The 22884-nt window shown below is 25.8% G+C and overlaps 1 protein-coding gene across 4 annotated transcripts in view; it reads left to right on the plus strand.

Annotated features, from left to right (window-relative positions):
• Positions 1-22884, plus strand: part of heph (polypyrimidine tract-binding protein 1 heph) — a 272954-nt gene that overhangs the window by 233284 nt on the left and 16786 nt on the right. For all 4 annotated transcript variants that reach the window (XM_011497567.1, XM_011497568.1, XM_011497570.1 and 1 more), the window contains 2 exons: positions 12352-12480; positions 20700-20751. In XM_011497567.1, coding sequence (XP_011495869.1) covers positions 12352-12480; positions 20700-20751 — 181 coding nt within the window. The remainder of the gene's footprint in view (positions 1-12351; positions 12481-20699; positions 20752-22884) is intronic.

The following is a 22884-nucleotide window of genomic DNA, read 5'->3' on the forward strand; positions in this document are numbered from 1 at the left end:
GTTTAAAAAATATATGAAAGAAATAAAAAAAGGTTGAAACAATGGTTATTTATATGAAGGATAAATGATATTAGATATTATAAATTCTTTATAATATTTTGTCATTTTTAATACTTTTTTAAATGAATATTATTTAAAGCACAAAGTACTAAAATATCGAATAATTGAATTTTTAATAAAAAAAATGTGAAGGCATTTAGAAATTTTTTAATAATACATATAATATATGTAATTGTTACGGTTAATTTGCGATAAAAATAAAATAACATTTCAAGTATTTTATGCCTGCAGTAATTCAATATAGTATTTAAATATTAAGTTTATTATAAAATAATAAAATTATTTGAATTGAGCATTAGTAAATTTCATTTAAGTATATAACATTAAAAAATTTAACAAAATTTTAAACGAAATTGTTCTTACTTCATTGTGGCACTTGCAGATCCCGTAGGATACGAGGAACACGTAATATTCTGATTTTAAGCCCAATTCCGCAAGTTGGTAAGGTTTTAGTTCTGTTCGTAACGTCCGTCGATCTTATTCTAGCAAAATTACTACTCCTATGATAGGATGTTATGTCATGCCCCATAGTTATTTATGCATTGTTATGTCAAAGATTATCGTATGAGTGCCGTATTACTAGCATAAACGAAACTCGGTATCATTGCATTCTACAGGATGCCTTAACCAGTTGCGTCATCACGTTTGCTGAAATATTGGTTTTTTTCTAATAAAATTTATTTAAATTTACATTTAAACCATTAATTTCCTATCTCGAAAAGTTATTTTAACCCATAATATGTAATAATAACAACAATAACAACAACAACAACAATAACAATAGTAAAATATAACCCTAATAATATATAAAAATATTTAATTTAATGATTAAAATCAAAGATTTTTTATTCTTTGCTGTTAAAATCTATTTTTCAAAAATCTCCACATTAATGTTTTTACAAAATATAAGCATAGAAAATCCAAGATTTTTATTTATCAACTTTTGTATATTTTAGTAGTATGAAAATAATTGTTCTTAGTACCGAGTATTTATTTTAGGTAAATCAAAGTAATTATTTATATTGTTTCCATGTTTTTTTTTTAAATAATTTACCTTATAATAAGCAGAAATATGATAATATTAATATTTATGTTTTAGCTAGGTTAGTCTTGTGACTTTTATATTTTCTGAGCGGAAAACAAAAAATGAATCTTTAGCTTTTTGTATATTATTATAGTTTTTGTTATAATTTTTAAATAGCAATCAAAATTTCAATATGAAACAACACTTGCAAAATGTTATATAACAAGTTGAATATCTTGAAATTTTTAATTTTAGTTTTTAATCTTATGTAGAATATCCTTGTATTAAAAAACTTTACCGTTTAAAATACTGAATAGTATAAGTTATAATATAGATTATCTATTATATAGCTTTTAGAGTGGTTTTATGAAAATTAATAGCCTATATATTGTTTATGAATGATTTTACGAAATGAATGATGTTAAAATTATGTTCTATATACACAAAACAAAGTATATAAAAAAGAATAATTTTTTTGTTAAGAAAGTGGAATACTTCTTCGTTATATAAAATAGAATTTGTTAATAATATTGCGTAACTGTGATTAATTCATTGTCTTGCAATTTATAATTAAAGTAACCATTATTGTGAATTTGAAATATAATTTTTATGATGATGAATAATTTGGATTGTTTTGCAGCTTAGGAGCAAATTGGTTGAAAATTGATTTCATTTTTTTTTTACTTCATTATTACGATGACTTGTAGTTTGAAAATTGTCCGTTTTGACCTTGGATTGAAAATATGGCAACGAAGCGGAATTGCGTAGCAATGCCCAAAATTTAATCAAGCCCATATTACCAAAAGCTCCAAGCACAGCAGCTGTGAGCCTTATCGTTATTTTATTAACATTAAATATTATAAAGTCTGTTCAGCTTTTCCTAATTACATTTCGAATTTACAATGATAATTCTTATGAAGTATATTTGCAATTAATCGAATGTTTAAGTAAATATGATAAAATATTTTTAATAAAGATGAAATTGTACTTTTTTCATTATATTAAAGAAATTGTTTTTATAATGATCTTCTTTTCTTTAAAAAAAAGTGATTTTGAGACTAATTTTTCTGTCATTTTCTAATATATCTTTTATGTATAGATGTTTGGTCGAATATCTAAAATGGAATTACAGATAAATTATTCTAATTATTAAATTTATATATGTTTTTTTTTTATAAATATACACTTCAAAACTATATTATGCGCAATAAATCACATATTACGAAAATGGAGCTTCAATAATTTAATAAAAACGTAAGAATTTTGTTCGACTATAAATAAGTTGTACTGCTGGATAATTCTCTTGTATCAAGCATTTCCAACTTTTTAAAAAAGTTTCAATTAATATCGAAATTGATTATAACTATAAAATAATATTTAAAATGTTTAATGATTTAATAAATTTTAATTTATAAATATTGAGGTAAGGAAACGGATGAAAATTGAGAAAGATTATTGTAATATATTGCTAAATATTTTAAAACTATTTGTTGAATGTATAGAAAGAGAGAATAAGTTATAGCTTTTTGAGTAAAATTTATTTTTAGATACGTATTAATCATTGCTGAGTTAAAGCAATTGCTTTCTAATGTTAATATTTATTATTGTAATTTATTGTATTGAAGCTTCTTGTGTCTTTGAAATATTTACTGTTAACCTGCATGATAAGTTACAAATTTAAGTATATATTTGTTCCTAATGCGTATGTATTAATATCTTAAAATTATCGAAAATTTTTATTTTAAATAGAGATTCAAATGTGTTTATGGATGGACATCAAAATTAAATCCCTGTTTAAGATATAGAAAATATATAATTGAAATAACAAATTTAAATAAATTTTAATATATCTTTAAAAATATTCATATGCTTAATAATTTCTCATTATAACATTCTAAATTCTTGATAATAATGCGTTATTCAATAAAGGTTGATTATAAATTTTGCTTCATTGATCCTCAAAATAATCAATTAAATTCAAGCTTTTACTATACTTTGGCCATCTTAGGTACAAATAGGCTCCAATAACTACACAGGCGATTTGGATAGGGATGAAATCGCGCGACATTTTTCACATTGAAAGTGGAGAAATGGTGGTATGTGAGGGACATAGGAGATGAAAAGGGTTAAAATTTACGATGCGTTAATTCTCGAGAGCTAGAGAGAATCGAAAGTTGAGGGGATCTAGCGCAAAATTTAGGACGTGCACTCTCTCTTTTTTCTTTCCAGTTAAATTTTCAAATTAATCACTTCCGCCTTACAAGAGCCTCGAAAGCGTAACGTCACTCGTTTATCAGCCTAATTAATTAGAGTGTAGTAAATTTTGAGTGAACAGTACGTGTTTTTAGACCGTCACATCATTATATATTAAATTATATAAACGAACGGGATGAATACATCGTAGATGTAATAAAGGGTATTACTAATCTCGCTATCTATAGTTAATAATACTCCTAAAAATGTTAACAAATATCATTGTGTTAATAATTATTTATATTATTTAATGATTTTTTCATTTTTTTGTCAAGTGCATAATGCGGTATTGCATAATTTTTTAAATTATCAACTAACAAAATTATACAATTAATAAAAATATATATAAATTCAAAGCCATTAAAATTGGTAAAAATCTTTTAATCGTATATTTAATTTATATAAATATTGTAATCTATTCATATATATGAAAAATATGCTTTTAAGTTCATAAAAAAATTCTTAAACTGATTCAAGTTTTCAAATATCTACTGGCTTGCATGAATTTATTGAATTTTTTAAAACTATTAATTATGTCTAATATGTATTATGTGTGTATATATGTATAAATATAATATGTATTGTAATAATATAATATAATTATGTATAATAATACTATTACTGATTAATGCTCTTTTGACAAAATATATAATAATTTAAAGATAGTTTTTTTGTAAAGATAATTTAACTATATTTTAAAATACATTTATATATTTCATAAAAATTATCCTTAGATATGTTTTTTATTATCTATTTCAACATAAGTGTTCAATAACATTAGCAAAAATAGTATACATCTGCTTAACTATAATATAGTTTTTAAGAGTAAAATGATGAAAACTTAGTTCTAAGTTAATTCTTAATTAATAATCAGTTCGAATAAATATAGTGAGTTTTCATTGGAATAGAAGGCATATAAAAAGGTAGTGTATTTTAGTCAGAAAGTAAACTAGCTCAAGATTTTTATGGTGCGCTAGAAAATGTACATGCAGGTAACAATTTGAAAATTTACGAAGAGATTTAAAGAGTTACAAAGCTGAAATAATTAGATCTTGCAGTCGATTTAACGGGAGTCACGTTAATTGGTACTACGATTTATATGTGATCACCGTACGTTTTTCAATTTGCTTAATCCATGCACACAATGTTCTTTTAAATCATACAAATACAAATGTATATATACGTTATATAAATGTCATGTAAATACGTTATTATTTGTTATTAATTCATATGATGAAAGTTGTTATTACATTAGGTGATTCTTTTAGAAAAATGATTTTATTAAACTAATATTGCAATTTTATTGAAAAAATTAATATTATTCTATTAATTTAGTAATTAAAAAAAAGAGTCATATGGTAAAATTAATAAATCAATATTAAGAAATTAAATATTAAAATGAATTTTATTAGAAAAAAGGAGTAGTAAATTAAAACAATAAAAGAAATATTTTCAATAGAATACTATAATAAACGGGTATTCAAGTACAAAATAATAATATTTTGATAAAAAATATTGTTTAACCGCATCCCTGATTTTAATATAAGTCATATAAATATATCTACTAACAAAAAAACTTTCAATTGGAATAATATTGTTCTTTCTATCACTGGAGAAAGTCTACTATATAAATTCTATATATAAATAACTGCAAATATATGTGCCTTATGTACCTATACATCAATACATATAAATAATATTTTTTAAAACTAGAGGCATAAATGCATTTACTAGTTTATATTATCTTCAAAAAATTAGGGGAAAGTCTATCGCGTATATTTTAGAATTTAATAAAACTGAGTCTTCAGAATAATTATGGGGTTTATATCTTCTAAACAGGAGAAGCGCATTTGCGAAAAGCGAAAAACAGGTTGAAGATATTGCACACCACAAGAACAGCAGTTGACATAATTATGCAAAGAGGGAATGTAGACTTGAGAAAATTAGCATCAAAAATATTTTCGCATTTTATTTAACGTCTAGATTTTTATACGAACATGTAAAAAGGCTAAGCCAGTTAAGTATTAGTAATGTAGAGTTGTAATACGATATTATATATGAAATATGTGTACTAAATGCATTGACTGAATTATTAATTTTTTTTTAGTACATTTTAAAAATTGAATTGAATTGTGTAAAATATAATTAATAAAATAAATAATTTTGTTCTGAATTTGAAACGGTTGAAATCAATTTATAATATTAATTGATAACTATTACTTATTATAATATTAAAAATTTGTGTTTTTTAAGAAAATAAAAATGAAAATGTTTAATAATACAATCTTGTCTATCTGATTTATTTAACAAGTAAAATGCTTAATAGTTATTTATTTTACATGAAATTCTAGGTTATTATTTTATGAGTAACTTGAATATTTAAACGCCACAATAATGTTCATGTGCAATAGCCGTAAATATTTAAATTACTTGAAAAATTTTATATATTGCCTTTGACATTTTAAGACGAATACATCTTATTTTAATTATATAGAACTATATACTCTTTATAATCAATTATATTGACAGAGACAAGAATATAAAAAGAAAATGGAGAGAAGCTTTTACTAAATAAATTGAAAAAGAAATCGCCAAGAGAAAAGACTATGTACTTTGCAGTTAAAGACTCGTCTCACCCTCGAGCTTTCTCTCGCATTCGTTTTTCTTTGTTTCTTTACTTCTTTTGACGTATGCGTGAAAGTAATTAATGCCATACGTATGGCCAAGTCACACATTCGACTTGGGGCTTAATCGCTTCTTTTTATTTTTCACTAGTTGTGCAATTGCCTGACTGGTACATACTTTCCAATCTTCATATTTTATTTGATTTTATATAGTTTATTATTTTCAACACTTGAAATAGCGAAATCTATAACCAGAAAAATAATATAATTACAAATTTTTCTGCAAATCCGAAAAGGTCTTTTATAAAACAACACAGCAATAATTATGCAATTTCGACTGTTAAGTAACATAGATAATTTACTTTACTTGTGGCAATTTTTCAGAATGGGTAAACATTGCAATTCATTATTGACTTGAAATTTTCATTTTGGTTAGCTACTAAATATTCAATTATTTTATAATTAAATTTCATATTGTATTATAGTTATTTTACCAAATATTAAGCATTATCGTTTACCGAGTGTATTTTTCTGGCTATTAGATATATTTGCCAGTAATCCAATGAGAATTCCGTTCATAATTATATGTGGAAAATCATTGACAATATTAATAAGCTGTATTTTTTGCATCCAAAAGCATATGTCTTCGTTAAACCAATCTTCTATTCTATATTATTCGTAATTTAGTGGGCTGTCGCTTTTAATCCCTGAACCTTCCGATGCAGAGATGCTGCTTGCCTTTACCATTCTTCCTTTAGCATCGCTTGGTGACTTGCTGGCAAATTGGTTTGCTGTGCCCGTTCACTTTCGACAGAGCGCTACTCTGTAATATTATGCGGACTTTAAAGGACAACAAATGAAGGAACGAACCGGACGAAAGGCCATTACTCTTGTGGGGAGGGTCAGCAGCGTTTCTGAATATTAGGTGAAAGCAATTTTGAACAAAGGGTCCCCTAAATGCTTGTCGTGTAATTGTAATCGACGGATTGCGGATTATGTGATAAATCGTTTTTATGTTTAGATTCATTTATATTTTACGACTGGTTGAAGTTTCTTGTGATTTCTGATTTCAGTTATTATTATGGAGATCAACGTTTGAAACGTTAATTATATTTTAATGACGTGAGAAAATTTTCAATTTCGAACAAATATGTATTCAAAGGCTTTTATTGGAATGAGTTTTTACCTCGAATTTTATGACCGATTTGAGTTTTGAAACGAAAGTTCTACCTTGTTGTAAAAAATTTGGTATAATGATTATTTAAACTAAAATTATTTGTATTTCATTGTTCTCTTTCTTTTTAACGGATCGTATGGCCTACAATATCTTTTATCCCATCATACAAAGTCTCGATCAATTATTTTTCACAAGCTATTGTTCACGAGTTATTGTCAAATAATTTTAAATAGATTTCATATGTTAAGCAAATAGAAAATTGAAAGATGATGAATTTTGGAAATTAATAATGTAATTTAGACAGCGATATTAATTACGTAAATACATGATTTTTAACGATTATAATCTAATGAATGCGAATGACTTGATGAAATTTAACTGTTACTATGTAATTATTAAATGTAAGCATTAAGTAGATTGGTTAATTATTATTCTTACAAATTATAATAATGAGAAATAGCTTGTCGTTTGTAATATGCGGTAACTGGCGTATGTCGTTCAATTACGCAAGAAAGACATACGGACTAATTTAATTTCAATATTGTTATAGTTGATACTTGTTTTTCCTATTTATACTCATCTCTGTATGACAGGGAATACTGTAAACATTAAGTGGAGCAATAAACTATATTGACGGAACACGTCACAGCCATTTAACACATTATGAATTTAGGGATAAGCCTTTAAAGAAGTTCATACAGACTTTTGAATATTTTACAAATATTTAAGTTTTAATATTAATTATTCACTATAATCATGAAAGGTAACATGCATTACAATTCCTTACATTTATATTAAAATTATTAATATATTCTTATATATATATATATATATATATATATATATAAAATATGATTTTTATTTTCAAAGCACATTTTTCATATATTCAAAATGAAGATTAATGTGTATTTGATTCTATTGAATGACAGTATTAATTTATAAAATCTCTTTCAAAATGCCTATATTTTTTATTTATTTGAAAATTCTGACATCTTTCTGATTAAATTTATACTTAACAATTTTTTAACAGAATTAACAAGCAGATGAATTTATACTTCTTGTAAATATTTTTCATCTGTTCTATTCATATTATATAAATTTAATTTTATTATCTGTCGATAGTTTAACTACGGTAAAGATTTTTTTTTTTCTTTTATAGCATCATCATCATTGTTATATTAAGTAATAACTAAGACCTAATTTTTATTGAATATTATAATTTCATAACCTGATTATAAAATACAAGTTTTACTAAAATAAAAAATTATTGTCTTAAATAAATATTATTATAAGTTTTTTAGAGATTTATTTTAGATTCATGTGATTATTTTTTAAGTAATTTTCTTAATGATAAATTTATGAAATTTTGCTTTATTTATATTTATTCATTATAAGAAATTATATATTAAATATTTTTTTGTATTATAATTTTATCTTAATCGTATAAATTGAAAGAAATATAAATATTGTATATGATTTAGAGTAGATAAAATTTAGAACATTGAATTATTAACATATTTTAGGTTTGTATAATAAAACTATGATTTTTTGTTTGACTTACAATTTAATATAATGTAAAAATTAACATAAATGTTAAAATATGTTTATAGAAAACATTTCATAAATATGCATGAATTTAAGAAATTCATATTGCCTAATAAATATACCTTCGATAGAACAAGACTGCGAAATGTGAGAGGAGAAAAAATGAAAATGACAAATAAGAATTCAACGAATATAGGAATATATTGTTTTGCAAAACCTTGCATTTTAAAGTGTAATACTTTAATTATTTTCAATACTTTCTATCTTTATTTATCTTATTAATCCATTGTAATACATTTTTATGTATTAAAATAACTACAAAATTGCATTATCTTGAAGACTTTTATTTGTATGCTCTTTGCTTCTTATTGATGTTTATTTCATTTAAAGAATTTTTTTCGTTTTTCCAATAATTATAATATAATTATTATTTTTATATCATTTCATTCATATGGTTGACATGTTTGTTGGGTTCTCTTTGAATTTCCATTTACAGGAAATGTTTATTTACGATTACTTCGATTATTTTTATTTTTGTTATCTAATTACAAGTGTATATATATGGTAAAACATTTTTCACGATATAACATAATGAAAACATTTATGCAGTTTGATAATGGAGAAAAGGAGGAGCAGATTCGATTTCACGAGAATTACTTTTTTTTCATGTTTTCTTTGTACCTCTCAGCCATTTTCTTTATTCACTTTGCTTGAGACTTGTCATTACAGGTCATGACAGATGCATATTCTTTTAACTTCAACGTTTGCATTTTTGCCTATATGTTGTTTTTCTCTTTTTTTTATATACTATCGAGGCTCGTATGAAGAATTTTCGAAGCAATGGAGTTTACCTCTACATAATTGTGTCGATGCTGTTAATATTAGTCGAACGAACTCATGAGATATACACTCAATCTTTTGATATCTTGTCTGTGACTTAAACTTTTCATGCAACTTTTACTTTTATTTTACCTACTGATTTTATTTCTTAGAAGTATATTTGATTAGATGGATTGTCCATTGAGTTACTAAAGTTATCGGCTTCATTATATAAAACAAATTAAATGTTATTGCTATATAATAGTGTAATTCAAAACATTTATTTCATAAAAATTCAATAATAATTTAAAAATAATATTGGAATCGTGTTTAATTATTGAAAATTTAATAATATCATTATCTATCGATATTATTCTTATCATATCATTATCTATCGGAAAAGAGTCTAATTTTTCTAATATAAATTTTCTATTCCAGCATGAGTATTAATTAAATCGGTATTCAACAATAGAATACTTATATAAAGTTTGTAATGAACGTGCAAAATTAAAATGATTAAAGTGCGTAACTGGAGCAAAATATTTTTAAATATTTGAAGTAATGTTACACTACACCGACGAACATTTTATTCTTTGTAATGCTGTCTTTTTCTATAATTATATTAATAATTATATATTGTTTTCATTTATTTGTTTATATTAACTATAATTTTTAATAAGATAATATAATTTATTATTATACTTCATATCAACTCACATGACAATTTATGATTTACTTTTTTTAACCATGTCATTCTATTTAAAAAAATCTACTGTTATTGTTAATCATATGTCAAGATGTTACAAAGCATCTGGCTTTTTCCCTACGATGTTTTATTTTTATTTGCTTGGAGAATAACGTCGATTCAGCTGTCATTCTAGAGATGCGAATGTCATACAAATAGATTAAGAAAATAAGCAGGACGTAAAATTTCATTCAAGCGGATTTCGCCGAATTCAAAATTAAGGTACTTCCAGAAGATATTTCAAATATTTGAAAAGAAGATGGATAACAATACTTCAATATTCTTTGTTACTTTTTTATACATATTTATTATAAGCGGTTAATTGGCTCCTTAATGTAATTAAAGATAAATTAATATTTTAATAATAATGAAGTTTTTATTATTATTTATTTTTTAAATAAAAAATATTTTGTTTTTTATAAAATCAATGAAACAACAGTATTCTCAAACAACTTTTTAAGAACGTATATTATTAAATCAAGCAAATAATTATAAACGTAAATAAACGAATTAATAAACAGTATCTCTGGGTAAAACTATGAATGACGTCTTGAAATTAAAAAAAACCCCTTTTTCCTTTAATCAATGTTTCGTGAGACCTCATTTAATTCGTGCAAATCATTAACAAAATGAAGAATAATAACAAAAAGAAGTCACGTTCATAAACATGATGGATCGTCAAGTCTGGCGTAAAAACTGGGTAACAGGCAAGGAAAGTAGCGAAATGGGGCTGCATTCGACAATAAAGAGGGATGCCAAGACGAAAATATTTAAATGGCTGAGCATATTGACTGTAAACATTGAAAAAAAGTTGGTGTAAAAGCGATTAGACTTTGCAACGATAGACGTCTTCTTCAAATTTGTAAAATTATGCTTGCAGAGAGTTGTACCAAAATGGCATATACTCGGTACACGTGAAAACCGTAGTTCTCGTTATTACCACTCGGTTACAGCGCAAGTTTGCTTCGTCTTCGTCTTAAGATGAAGGTGGAAGGTGTAGCGTAGGTGGAATAACGGTAAAGTAATAGTGGAGGTAAAAGCGCTTGCAGCGAGCGTAAAATTAGCCGACGTACTTTCCGCGGTTTGAGAATACAGAATATGTCGAAATGTGGCCGAATGAATGGATGTCATTAATGCCTACGAGTTTTTAATTGTATTATTTTTAATGAAGAATCATTCAGTTTCCAATTACTCTTGAATGGCAAATAAATATTACAATGGTCGCTATTTTAGAGTTTGTAACTGTGTAATTTTATTACAATTATATAATAATAGAGTATATAGACTGAGACAAGAGATTTAATATAGCAATATATCGTTGGAGGTGAGCCTCAACTATCGGAGTTAGATTATCTATCTTTAGTTATAGATTCATTATATTACACACATCATTTTTACCGTATAATTTATATGATGTAATTCTAATAAAAATTATATAATTACATGATTTGATATTTATTATACGATACATATTCATATGTTACCTTAGAACCTTTGGTAGAGCCCCGATAATCCTAGAAATTTCGGTAATTATCAATTTTATAATGTATGTGTATATAGATGTATTTAAATGAAAACAATTATTGATAAATTTGATATATTTTAGTTTTTCTAAATCCATTTAATTTAAGAATGCTTTTTACAATCTAATTAGTAAATACATTAGTAAGTGCAATTGGAATAATGTTTTTTTCAACGGCTGATTTTAATGGGATTCGTGCTTTAGGGCAATCAAATAAAGTCATTGTCAATGTATAGTTCAGAATTTTAACGTTTTTTTAACCTAGATTTCGGCTTTTTTTGTTACCTTAACTGTCGCATGAGCTTTCAATCGGTAGTGCTGTCAAATTAAAAAGAATATTTTTATTATGATATTATATAATATATACGTATTATAAAATTATAAGTAATATATGATATATCAGATTATTTGTTAAATTCCAGATTAGTCGTTATATGTACCTTACTACTACTAATCAATGGTTTACTTTAAACTTTCCACAAAAAATAATAAAAATGATAAAATTATTCAATTGAAATATTAATTTTTTTTTAATGTATAAATTATGTTTAAGCTTACTAGTTCATTATTTGATTTTTTTAGAATGCAAATGTGCAAGCATCAAACCAAGGTCCAGTTCAAGGAAGTGACACCCAGGGTGGACCTAACACGGTTCTACGAGTTATCGTGGAACACATGATCTATCCGATATCACTTGATATACTTTATCAGGTAAATAATATTCAATTAATTGTCTAATTAAATTAATAAAAACTTCTAATTGAGCTTCATTTGTTTATGGCAAAATTTTATAGTTTCAATAGTACATAGATGTAGTGCTTTAAAATATTTCAGTTAAGTTCAACGACGATTAAAATTTCATGCTATCTTATAATAATTATCCATAATGATTTAAATGATAGAATTTATCTTCTAATATTTAAATAAATATGAAATATAATTAAAACATTTCAAAGAAAAAATATTGTCGATATTTCATCATCTATTGCAGTGCGTTTAAATGAACCATTAAGTTTTTAAGTTCAACGAATGTAAAAGAGATGAACAAGAAAATAAAAAATCAATAAATAATGAGATAAATAGGTGAATGCGTAAGTTGCTTACTAAATGAGTTGAAGCTGAAAACCGTATCACTAACAATTCACTTTTAGTTATCAAGCAGAAATTATAAATATGTGTAAGGAAAGAGCCGAAAAAATAAATACAGAGCTTATGGAAACTTAAGGGAGTAGATAACGTAGGTGTAAGTGCTATATCTTGCGCGAGTCATATATTTTTAACTAAAGTCCATTCGTCTTTTCTGGTTCGAACAAACTGTAGACGCGCAGTCTGATCGGACTACTACTCGATAGTACTACTAGCAAGAATACAATCAAGTTTCATATCCTACGATTATCCTGAAACGTTTGTCTTTATCTGAATTCATAAGCATATAGTCCTGCATGAGTATACTTAAATTGCTTAATAGGCATAGTTTTACGTTGTATTTAGTTGCTTATCTTTTACGAATATGTAGATTGGAAGATTTACTAAAGAGTTTAGTAAAAGAGAATTGGATTGGATTATAGCCTTGGCATAATGAGTTGTGAAATTATGATTTGACCAACTTTCCAAAATATTTTTTGTGTTAAATTCAATAGTATGAATAAGAAATGAACAATGTATGCTTCTTATATATTGCGTAAGTCTTATGATTTAATAAAAAATATAATGTCTAATTTTTCAGAAAATAAAACATAGCATTTAATTGTCACAATTAAAAATAAATACAAATAAACCGAAAAATCAACTATTTTGCTATGTAATAAGTTGAGAAAAATAAAGAATACATTGAAGTAATTAATAGTTTACACTTAGAAACACTTTATTGGTATTTGTTTCTCTTTAACGTTGGCACAGTTGATTCGTTTTTGGACTCATGAATGACGTTCTATTGGAACTCACATAAGTAGACTTAAAAGGTTGTGTAAACGTGTATTGGGCAGGGGAAGCATTAACTAGGCTATTCGGGTAATCAGCTAAGAAGATTAGCATCACAAGCTCGGTCTGATGTCACATTCTTCTTTCTCCGTTTCCTCTTTCTATTTACGCGCTTAGGACAAGTAGAATTAAGATGAACGTAAATATGAAAAGTGCTCCCTCGTTGATGTGCAAAACGTGGCTTGCCAAGTTCGACAAGAGTCCGCAAGAAAAATTCAGAACATCGACAGACCCTTTTTGAGAAATGCATTTACAGATTATGGGCGTCGAAAAAAGACTCGCATGAGGTTTTGGGGGAAATATTTTTAAAAGCGTCTTTACAATTTTTTTTATTGTTTTTTTCCCTCCTATTATGCTAATTTATTATACAAATGTATGCTTATATTTTTAAAAGAAAATTCATGTTTATATTTTAAAGTAAAAAATATCTGTTAGAAATGTAAATATACAGAATTTAAGTCCTTTTTCTATACTTTGCTGTATTTCAAAATACTAATGTTAATTTTTTTAAAAGTGAATTAAAATAATTATAATAAATAAGGCACATTTTTTATGATGAATTTTTTCAATTATATTCTTATGGTAATAAAATATTCTTAATCAATAACAACCGATAAAAATATAAATTAACATTTGACGAGTATACAGACAAATTCAATGAATAAAACATACTTTACATTTAATTGTGATAAGTAATCTATGTGCGCGTTTGTTTTTAAATATAAATTCAATTTTCCACAACATTTGCCGAATTAAGTTGTATTGCTTTATTAATTTAGCTAAATTGCTTACAATTAAGTTCAATTTGATTATTACAGAAATTATTTATGTATTAATTTTTATACATAATAATTTACAATCAAATTTTTTATAGATATTTATGTAAACAACAAATGATTGTAGAATTTTAAAATTACGGTGTATTCATCGGTAAAAATAAAAATTATAAATCAAACTAAAAATAAATAACAAACGAGATATTATTTATTCTGCATTTTCAAAGAATTCACGAATGTCTATATTCGTATATAACACGACGATGTGTTCATAGTTTAAAAATAAAAAATGAATTCTACTATTCCCGTTTATTTTGTACTTAAAAAAGAAAATGAGTGGAAGTGAAGAGGAATAAAAAGTAAAATTTTAATTAGTCTATTGCTTTATCATCTGTGATTTTTATGAAAAGATCTTGCTTTGTACTATAAAAATAAAACTCGCAAACTATATATCAGCGATCCGTTCATTAACCAGAAAACTTCCTCATAACATTATTACGAACTTCTAGACGGTAAAATCAGTAAGGAAGATGCGCTTCTGTTTCGTGGCCGATAACACGATGCTGCAAAACAAAGCAGACGCCGAGCAAAGAGGAACTTTTCTTTTATAGAAAAGGACCATAGCTCAAAGTTAAATACGACGAAGCCCGAGAAGGTTTTTAAGGGATAGCTACCGGGGATATAAATTGTGGTTATGCCACGAAGAATAACGGAAGAAAAAAGAAGCCTGGAGGCGCTGAATCGAAACTGACAAATGGAGTAGATGCCCTAGGATGAGAAGAAATCAGCAAGAAATATACATGTATAAATAATATGACGAACCTTTGTAAGGAAAAGGATGTGCATAAAGTGAAATCATGATATTCCGTGGCCTTTAAAATACAATTTTACAATAATTACAATAATTTTCGTTCATTCTTGTATGTGCTGCTAGTTCTACCCTCAATGATATGCCTTGTTTCCTTTTTTTTTCTTCTTTTCTTTTTTTTTTAACCATGTTCCAGTATATGAAGTACTTAATTTTGTCGCGTGAAATTTCATCAGATTGCCGATTGCAACTGTAATTTGACTATGAGTTAATATTGAGATTGAGAAATTTATGGTGTTTGGCTTTTGTTTTAATATTGAATGCAAAAGCAATTTATGAAGCTCTTGCTTTTACAAATTTTGTGAAATACAGTTTTAGATTATTTATTTATAATAGGTTAGAAAGTTTTTAAATTCTATTTTTTTTCCTTAATCCTGAAAGCTTCATATTTCATAGTATATGCCTAATTAAAAATTCAAGATTGGTATATTTCTAGTATATCATTAATATTGTTTTTCATAAAAAAAAGTGCTTCCGTTATCCAAATCTAAATATACAATATTTATTTATTATTTAAATCTTATATTTAATGACGATAATGAAAAGTTGCAAATTACATTTAAAACTCAAAATTGAACTTTAGAACTTCATAATTCAATAATAATAATAATAATAATCGAATGCAATAATAAAAAGTTCAAAATTAATAATTAGTTTAATATTTGCTGTACATTTATATTGGATAAGCCATATCGATAATACTGCTTCTATAAAAAATACGTTTTTTAATTAACATATGATTTTTTTATTTTCGAGTCGTAGAAATTCCATTAATAGAGCAAATTTCTTTCCTAATACATTAAAAAATTGTTCATTTATATTCATTTGCATTTCCAAATTTTTAATTACATGCTATTATTATGAAATAAATGTCAATGTATAAAGATATTAGCCTAAAGTAGATGGGGGCTGCAACTGCATGAGCCAAAATTGTGCACAACAATTTAATATGAAATAATGTGAGCGTATAAATGAAATAAATGTACAACTTGTAATAATCAATATGAACAATATTATCTATCTTATTTCAATATACTATGGCATTTTCATGTAATAAATAATGCATGTTCATTTGCAGCTTAAGTAACAAAGTGTAGCTATTAAACCTTTATGCATATACTTATTTTCCTAGCACATTCACTCGCGTCCATTTTTATTACATAGTCTAACTACCTATATATAGGAATTTAGGTACATACATGTTAGCAGTATCAAAATATTAAAGATGTTGATAACAAATTGTGTTGAATGCTAACTTGTGTAACACTGAAGTAGTATTTAAGTATATCAACTTCTTACAAAAACATCATCAAGCACAAGATATCAATTCTCTCTCTCTCTCTCTCTCTCTCTCTCTCTCAATTGCAAGGCTATTTTACAAATATTTCAATTCTTGAAATTAATTCTTATTAGACTTTAACACAGATATATATATATATATATATATATATCTGTGTTAAAGTCTAATAAGAATTAATTTCAAGAATTGAAATATTTGTAAAATAGCCTTGCAATTGAAGTTTACATCAGGCACTTAGCGTAACTTAGGCACGAAACTGTTGGATAAAGGGAGGGAGATAAGTGAACGCGTCAATTAGACAAATTAATAAAGAATATTTGCCTAGGTTATATCTTGACTTTTATGAGTCTATCGTTACGATGTAGTTTTGTTTTTAAGTACCTAACCAAGATCACGAGCTTACATTGTTATATACACGGAGCTTTTATTACGAATGTATTAGAAAGGCAGGCATCAATGTATCCATTGATACTTAGAGTTGATTTAGAAACCTTTAATATTGACATGTCTAGTTGTGCTTGTGGTTACTGGAGTAGTTCGCATAATCCCTGGATCACCTGTGTCATGCCATAGATTTGTAAATTAATTTACATCAATGTACTTAGATATTAATTTTATTTATAAGCTGTTGAAGTATTTATTTAGTATAAAAAGAAAAAAGAATAAAACAGATAAGATAGTTTAATTAATGAAGTACAATATATAGTGACTATTATATATGCGTTGCGTTGATAATTGAAACACCCGATGAATAATATATAATCCTCTATATATTTTTACAATAATAGAATAAGAAATTAAAATATTAAGTAGAAAAAAATATACATTAAATAAATATTATTAAATATGACAGCTATATATTACACACACAGATATTACAACGACATAGTTTTGTAATTATTAATGATTCTCAATGTACAAATTAGATAATCGTAAAGTTTCTACAAGTTTCTACGCTCAATGCAACGACACGCAGATCAATTTTCAAGTTACTGAAAATGCTGATGACGGGTAAACGGAAAAAGTGAATGTATAAGTGTTGAGAGCTGGAAACTAAAGATATTTGAGGATATCTCTCCCTCTCCCATTCCCACTCTCTCTCTCTCTCTCTCTCTCTCTCTCTCTCTCTCTCTCTCTCTCATATTCTTCCTGAAATTATAATATAAATTAATTTACATTGTCGGGGAATATTATATTTGCCTCGTATGTTCAGTGACTGATGCTGCTGAAAGTTTGGTTAAGAATTAGCGTCGGTCACGTTTAGTGTCGCACGTATAAATGCACGGTTACATGTAATCGGAGCTTTATTCTATTTACCATTAAACATAAACAAGTAATCTCTTGTGTGTTGTTATATTCAGACATGAAAAATATTTAAAGTATAAAAAAAAAATTTTTTTTTTTAAAGTTATCTATATATATATATTAAAAGTTTAAAATTCAACATAATTATAAATTTGCTCATTCTCGACTTTTTATGTAATGTAGCCATGTTAGAAAAATTCTATTTATTTTACTTTTATTACACTTGTTTATCAAGTTTGTTAACAAATTAAGGTAATCTTAATTTAATGTTTATTTAATGTCAATGCACACTCACTTAAATAAATGTAAATAAAATAATAAACATGTTCGCTGCATTAATAATCAGAAAGTACATCCGTCAATATTTACTTGATGTAAATGATCAAGGCTAACGACGAGCGTATAAGAAAAATAAACATCATTGAGTCAACATTATCATTGAGTTGAACAACAACAAGACTAGCATAAGTATTTCGATATTATACTTCATAATACGGAATATAAAAGAATGACAGAAGAGCTGGAAAGCTGTAGGAGTAGAAAGAATAAAGAAAATAAAAAAGTCTTGGAAAAGCTCTGCTTGCGCCACGCGAAATCCTATCGGCTGTGCAGAGGAAGCTACTCCGTTCGGTGGTAATCATTGGTAGAGGTTGACTTTTCGCTTTCCACTAGCCGCAGTAGCTAGCCAACTGAAAACGGCGACAAAATAAAGGTCGCCGAGCAAATAAAATATTAGTAATAGTTCTCACGAGCGGCGTTCGGCTTCTTCTTTCCTTTTCACGTGCACTGGAGTTCTGACGCGAGTATTGGTGAGGCTTGTACGTGTGAACAGCTACTTGATTTCCCGTGGGGTTTCTTGTAAAAGTGTACCAATGCACACGAGTAGGAATGGCCTTGTGCGTTTTAAGAGAAACTGGAGAAGAAAGTATGGATATACAAGGAGTTGAATGTCTGTAGTGGCGGTGGCACTATAAGAAAGAGTAGGAAAAATGTAAATAACGAAAAGGAGAAATAAAAGTGAAAGGAAAAAAAGTATAAGTGAAAATGGTAAAATATACACGGGCAAATGCATGAAGAGTGCAATTCTATAGAATTTTTAACTCTCGACTTTATTCAAAATGTACATATATTTTTTATAGTAACTCTTATAAGATATTTATCTGATTTTACTACAATATATAGTTATTCACCCCAAAAATGGTTTATATTTGGTATCTAGAATAATATTTTCCTCTCTAAAAATTAATAATAAAAGTTATGTTCAGACAATATTATATTATATTGCTATCAAATGGTGTTTCATTAAACATTTAAACGAATTACTAAATTATGCGAATGACTGTTAAAAGCAAAAAAAAAACTTCGATTCTTTATGTGTACGATCTTGCAAATGTAAGATTAGTTACATTTTCGTAACTTTCCTGTATTAAGCGTAGAATATTTCTTGTTATATTGTACATTTTCATAATTTCATACATGCCATTCATTTTATATAATTTTTTTTACATACCAAATACAAAGTAATGTAATGATTTAATATGGTTATACTTTTTAAAATTGCAACATTTCGTTTATAGGTAATCCGGGAAATTAATGTTTTTACACGTAAATTTTACACTATATTTTCACCATAGCACTGAAATCAATCGCCTAAATACATATTTTTTTTCTAAACATAATTCGTGTACCATTTAGCCATAAGAGATATTCAAAATAATTTTAACCAAGTTTTTAATTTAATTGTATCTTGGTATTGCTTTTTAATACTAACAATGATAAATGTTTTAAAATGTATTTTGTTCCATACCATTAGTACATCGATTTAATTTACATTATTTACCGTACCAAATACTTATACTTAGAATTCCATTATAATAATGAGAGGCTTGCTTAAATTACTTAAAATTATCCCGAATATTGTTCTGACATTTATATAAAACGTATTATTTATAGTTAAAATCATTAACAAAAATTTTGAGCCATCGATAGAATTATTTAGAACTATTTTAAATATTATCGATGAATATTCAGGCTTCTATTAGCTCGGATTACAGAGATTCGCCGCTCGATTATCAACGTAACCGAGTGCTCTTGGCTGTGGAAAAGCAAACCCCTATGTATAAGCGAGCAAATAATGCTCATAGCAATTTGCCTCGAGTCAGAAATCCTGCTGGCTAGCACATATTTTCTGAATTAATCTAATTAAATGGTTAAACTAATTACCGTATAAAATCATTCCCGGCGCCCAGTAATATATTTTATTTAAACAATTAGAATTCTTAATTAATGTTTTGATTTTCTAAAATTGTATCGTTTTAGATTTATTGGTGTTTAAAATTTTAAAGAAATTAATATTATTTTGAGTAAACTTCATATTGAAACTGATTGAATCTAAGAGTTCATTATCATAAATGATTAACTTCGAGGTTATAATAAATCGTAGAATTGTAACTATTCATTAATTTATATATATAATTTATAAGAATATTTATATTAATACTAGAACAAATTCCATAGCAAATAATTTATAGTTGTGAATTATTTGAATTTTTGTTTATGAAATGTAAATATAATTACAAATTTTTATATAAAATTTAAGTTAGTATTTTAAATTAAGAATAATGTAAGAAATATGTAACAACAATTTATTCCTTAGATTATCAATAATTTAATGTTTCTTTTTTCTTTTATTTTTTTACAGATTTTCACACGATATGGAAAAGTTTTGAAAATAGTCACCTTTACAAAGAACAGTAAGTAACAATATTTAATTTGATTTGTTCCAATATTTTAATAATAATAAAGAATATTTTGTAAATAGTAGCGTTAATTATGTTCTATAAACAATAGAAACGACTGTTAAATTTATTTTTAATAATAGTCAAGTAGTTTTAAAAATATTATTTTAAAACAATATACCGAAATACTTGCCTATTTCAACATTTAAAATATTTTTCAAATAAATGTATATAGATAGATTTTTACTTAATGCCATGAAATAAATGAAAGTATTATCAATTAATTGTTTAAATATTTATTTTATAAAAAATATCACTTAGCTTTATTAAAATACTAAAATAATTTTACGAAAATATAGATTTCAAAAGTTAACAGTAATAATTACAGTTGAATATAAAATTGAACATGTTATTTGCAATTTTCATATTTAATGTTTTAATATTATTGAAACACTATTTTCAATGTAATACAAGTTTATAATAAAATTTGTTTCTACTAGAATATAGTTATGGAATGAATTGTTGTAATAATATAACAATGTGAATATTTTACAGAAGAAAATTTTGCCAAAATAGAGCATTTTATCATGAAAATTAAAAAACTTTTTTTCGGTCAAAACTTAAGTCATTTTATTGCTAATTAAAATTATGGTTCCATTAAACGTCTTTTAATTAATTTTAATTTCATTTTTTATCGAGAATATTGATTGTCTAAATATATCTAGATAGATTGCACAATGCTTGTATAAAACGTATACGATTATTTTTAATTATTTACTAATTAATACGTTTGATTATTATATTCTTATATGGTTATATATTGTTATTGTATTATTATTATTATTATGTTTATGAAGTAGAGATACCTCTATATAGATGTTAGAATTCGTACATGCATCTTAAAAAAAAAGATAATACGATAAATTTTTAAAGGGCATAAATAAGAAAAATCATAATCAGAAAATGTCGAGATTTATTTAACAAATATTGTATCGCATAGTATATGTGAATATATCCATAACAGAATATTACTTACTTAATAGCACATTTTCAAATGATTAACAATAAAATTAGTAACGTGAGGATTATTTATACGATAACTAATATTAGTTTAATATGTTCTTTAACCGTTATCGATTTCAATTATTTTAAGAATACTTTAGAATTATACTACAAAATGTCGTTATAAGATAAATTTTGTATAAATATTATTGTAAAATCAAATTTTTGCTGGTACTTAAATATTCATGTACAATGCTAGTTTTAAAGAATTGATATTGATATTTTTAAATAAGCTATCTCTTCATTTATCCCACAGTATTTAAAATATGTATATTATATTGTTTCTTCAGAAGAGAAATCAAAATATCTGGGAAAAAATGTATGAAATAATAAAATATATTGTACTACGTCTAGATACTAACCATTCGTAGTAAATCGAAATATTGATATCCAAATTTTTATGATTTAAACTTTTTATAAAAGTAGACTAAGAAAGTTAAAAAGAAATCTGCATAAGAAATGTGTATAATGCTTTATCATACATTTTATTTTGAATTGCCAGTTTGCGTTCTATAAGGACATCATGTAAAAAATAGTTCACATATATTTGATAAATACGATAAAAAAAATATTCTTATTCGTGAATGAATTGGCATCAACTTTTCAGGGTTCAAATGTGTTGTGTGGCATTCTTTATGAAGTCATTAAATTTTATGTCCGTCACTACTCTTTTTTGTCGCAAATCATCACGAAACTTTCGGCAGAATGCGTACATCATAAAGCCAACGTGATTAATTAATTTAATTACACAAAGTCGCGCAAAACATCCTAAATGGTTCGGTGAGGGGTGGGGAACTACTCGCTACTTTAGTCGAATGTTATACATCAAACGCAGATGTATACATTCCTTTTTCACCTTAAGTTCTGTGCTTCGTATATTTGTCTGCCTTTAGGTATATACGTATATGCATACGTGCGTGTGTGTTTAAGCACATGAGGATAAACAAGGGGGTGGCTGGTTGGCGCTCGTTTATTTAATTACCATGTCCGTTTGGATTTTCGCTTCTAATTAAGCTAGACTCGTGGTTACTTTCGTCGCGTGTATTTCTTCTTTTTCAATGTGACAGCAAGTTTCGACTCGGCCCG

The sequence above is a fragment of the Ceratosolen solmsi genome, unplaced genomic scaffold (assembly GCF_000503995.2).
Source record: "Ceratosolen solmsi marchali unplaced genomic scaffold, CerSol_1.0 scaffold47, whole genome shotgun sequence".
NCBI lineage: Eukaryota > Metazoa > Arthropoda > Insecta > Hymenoptera > Agaonidae > Ceratosolen > Ceratosolen solmsi.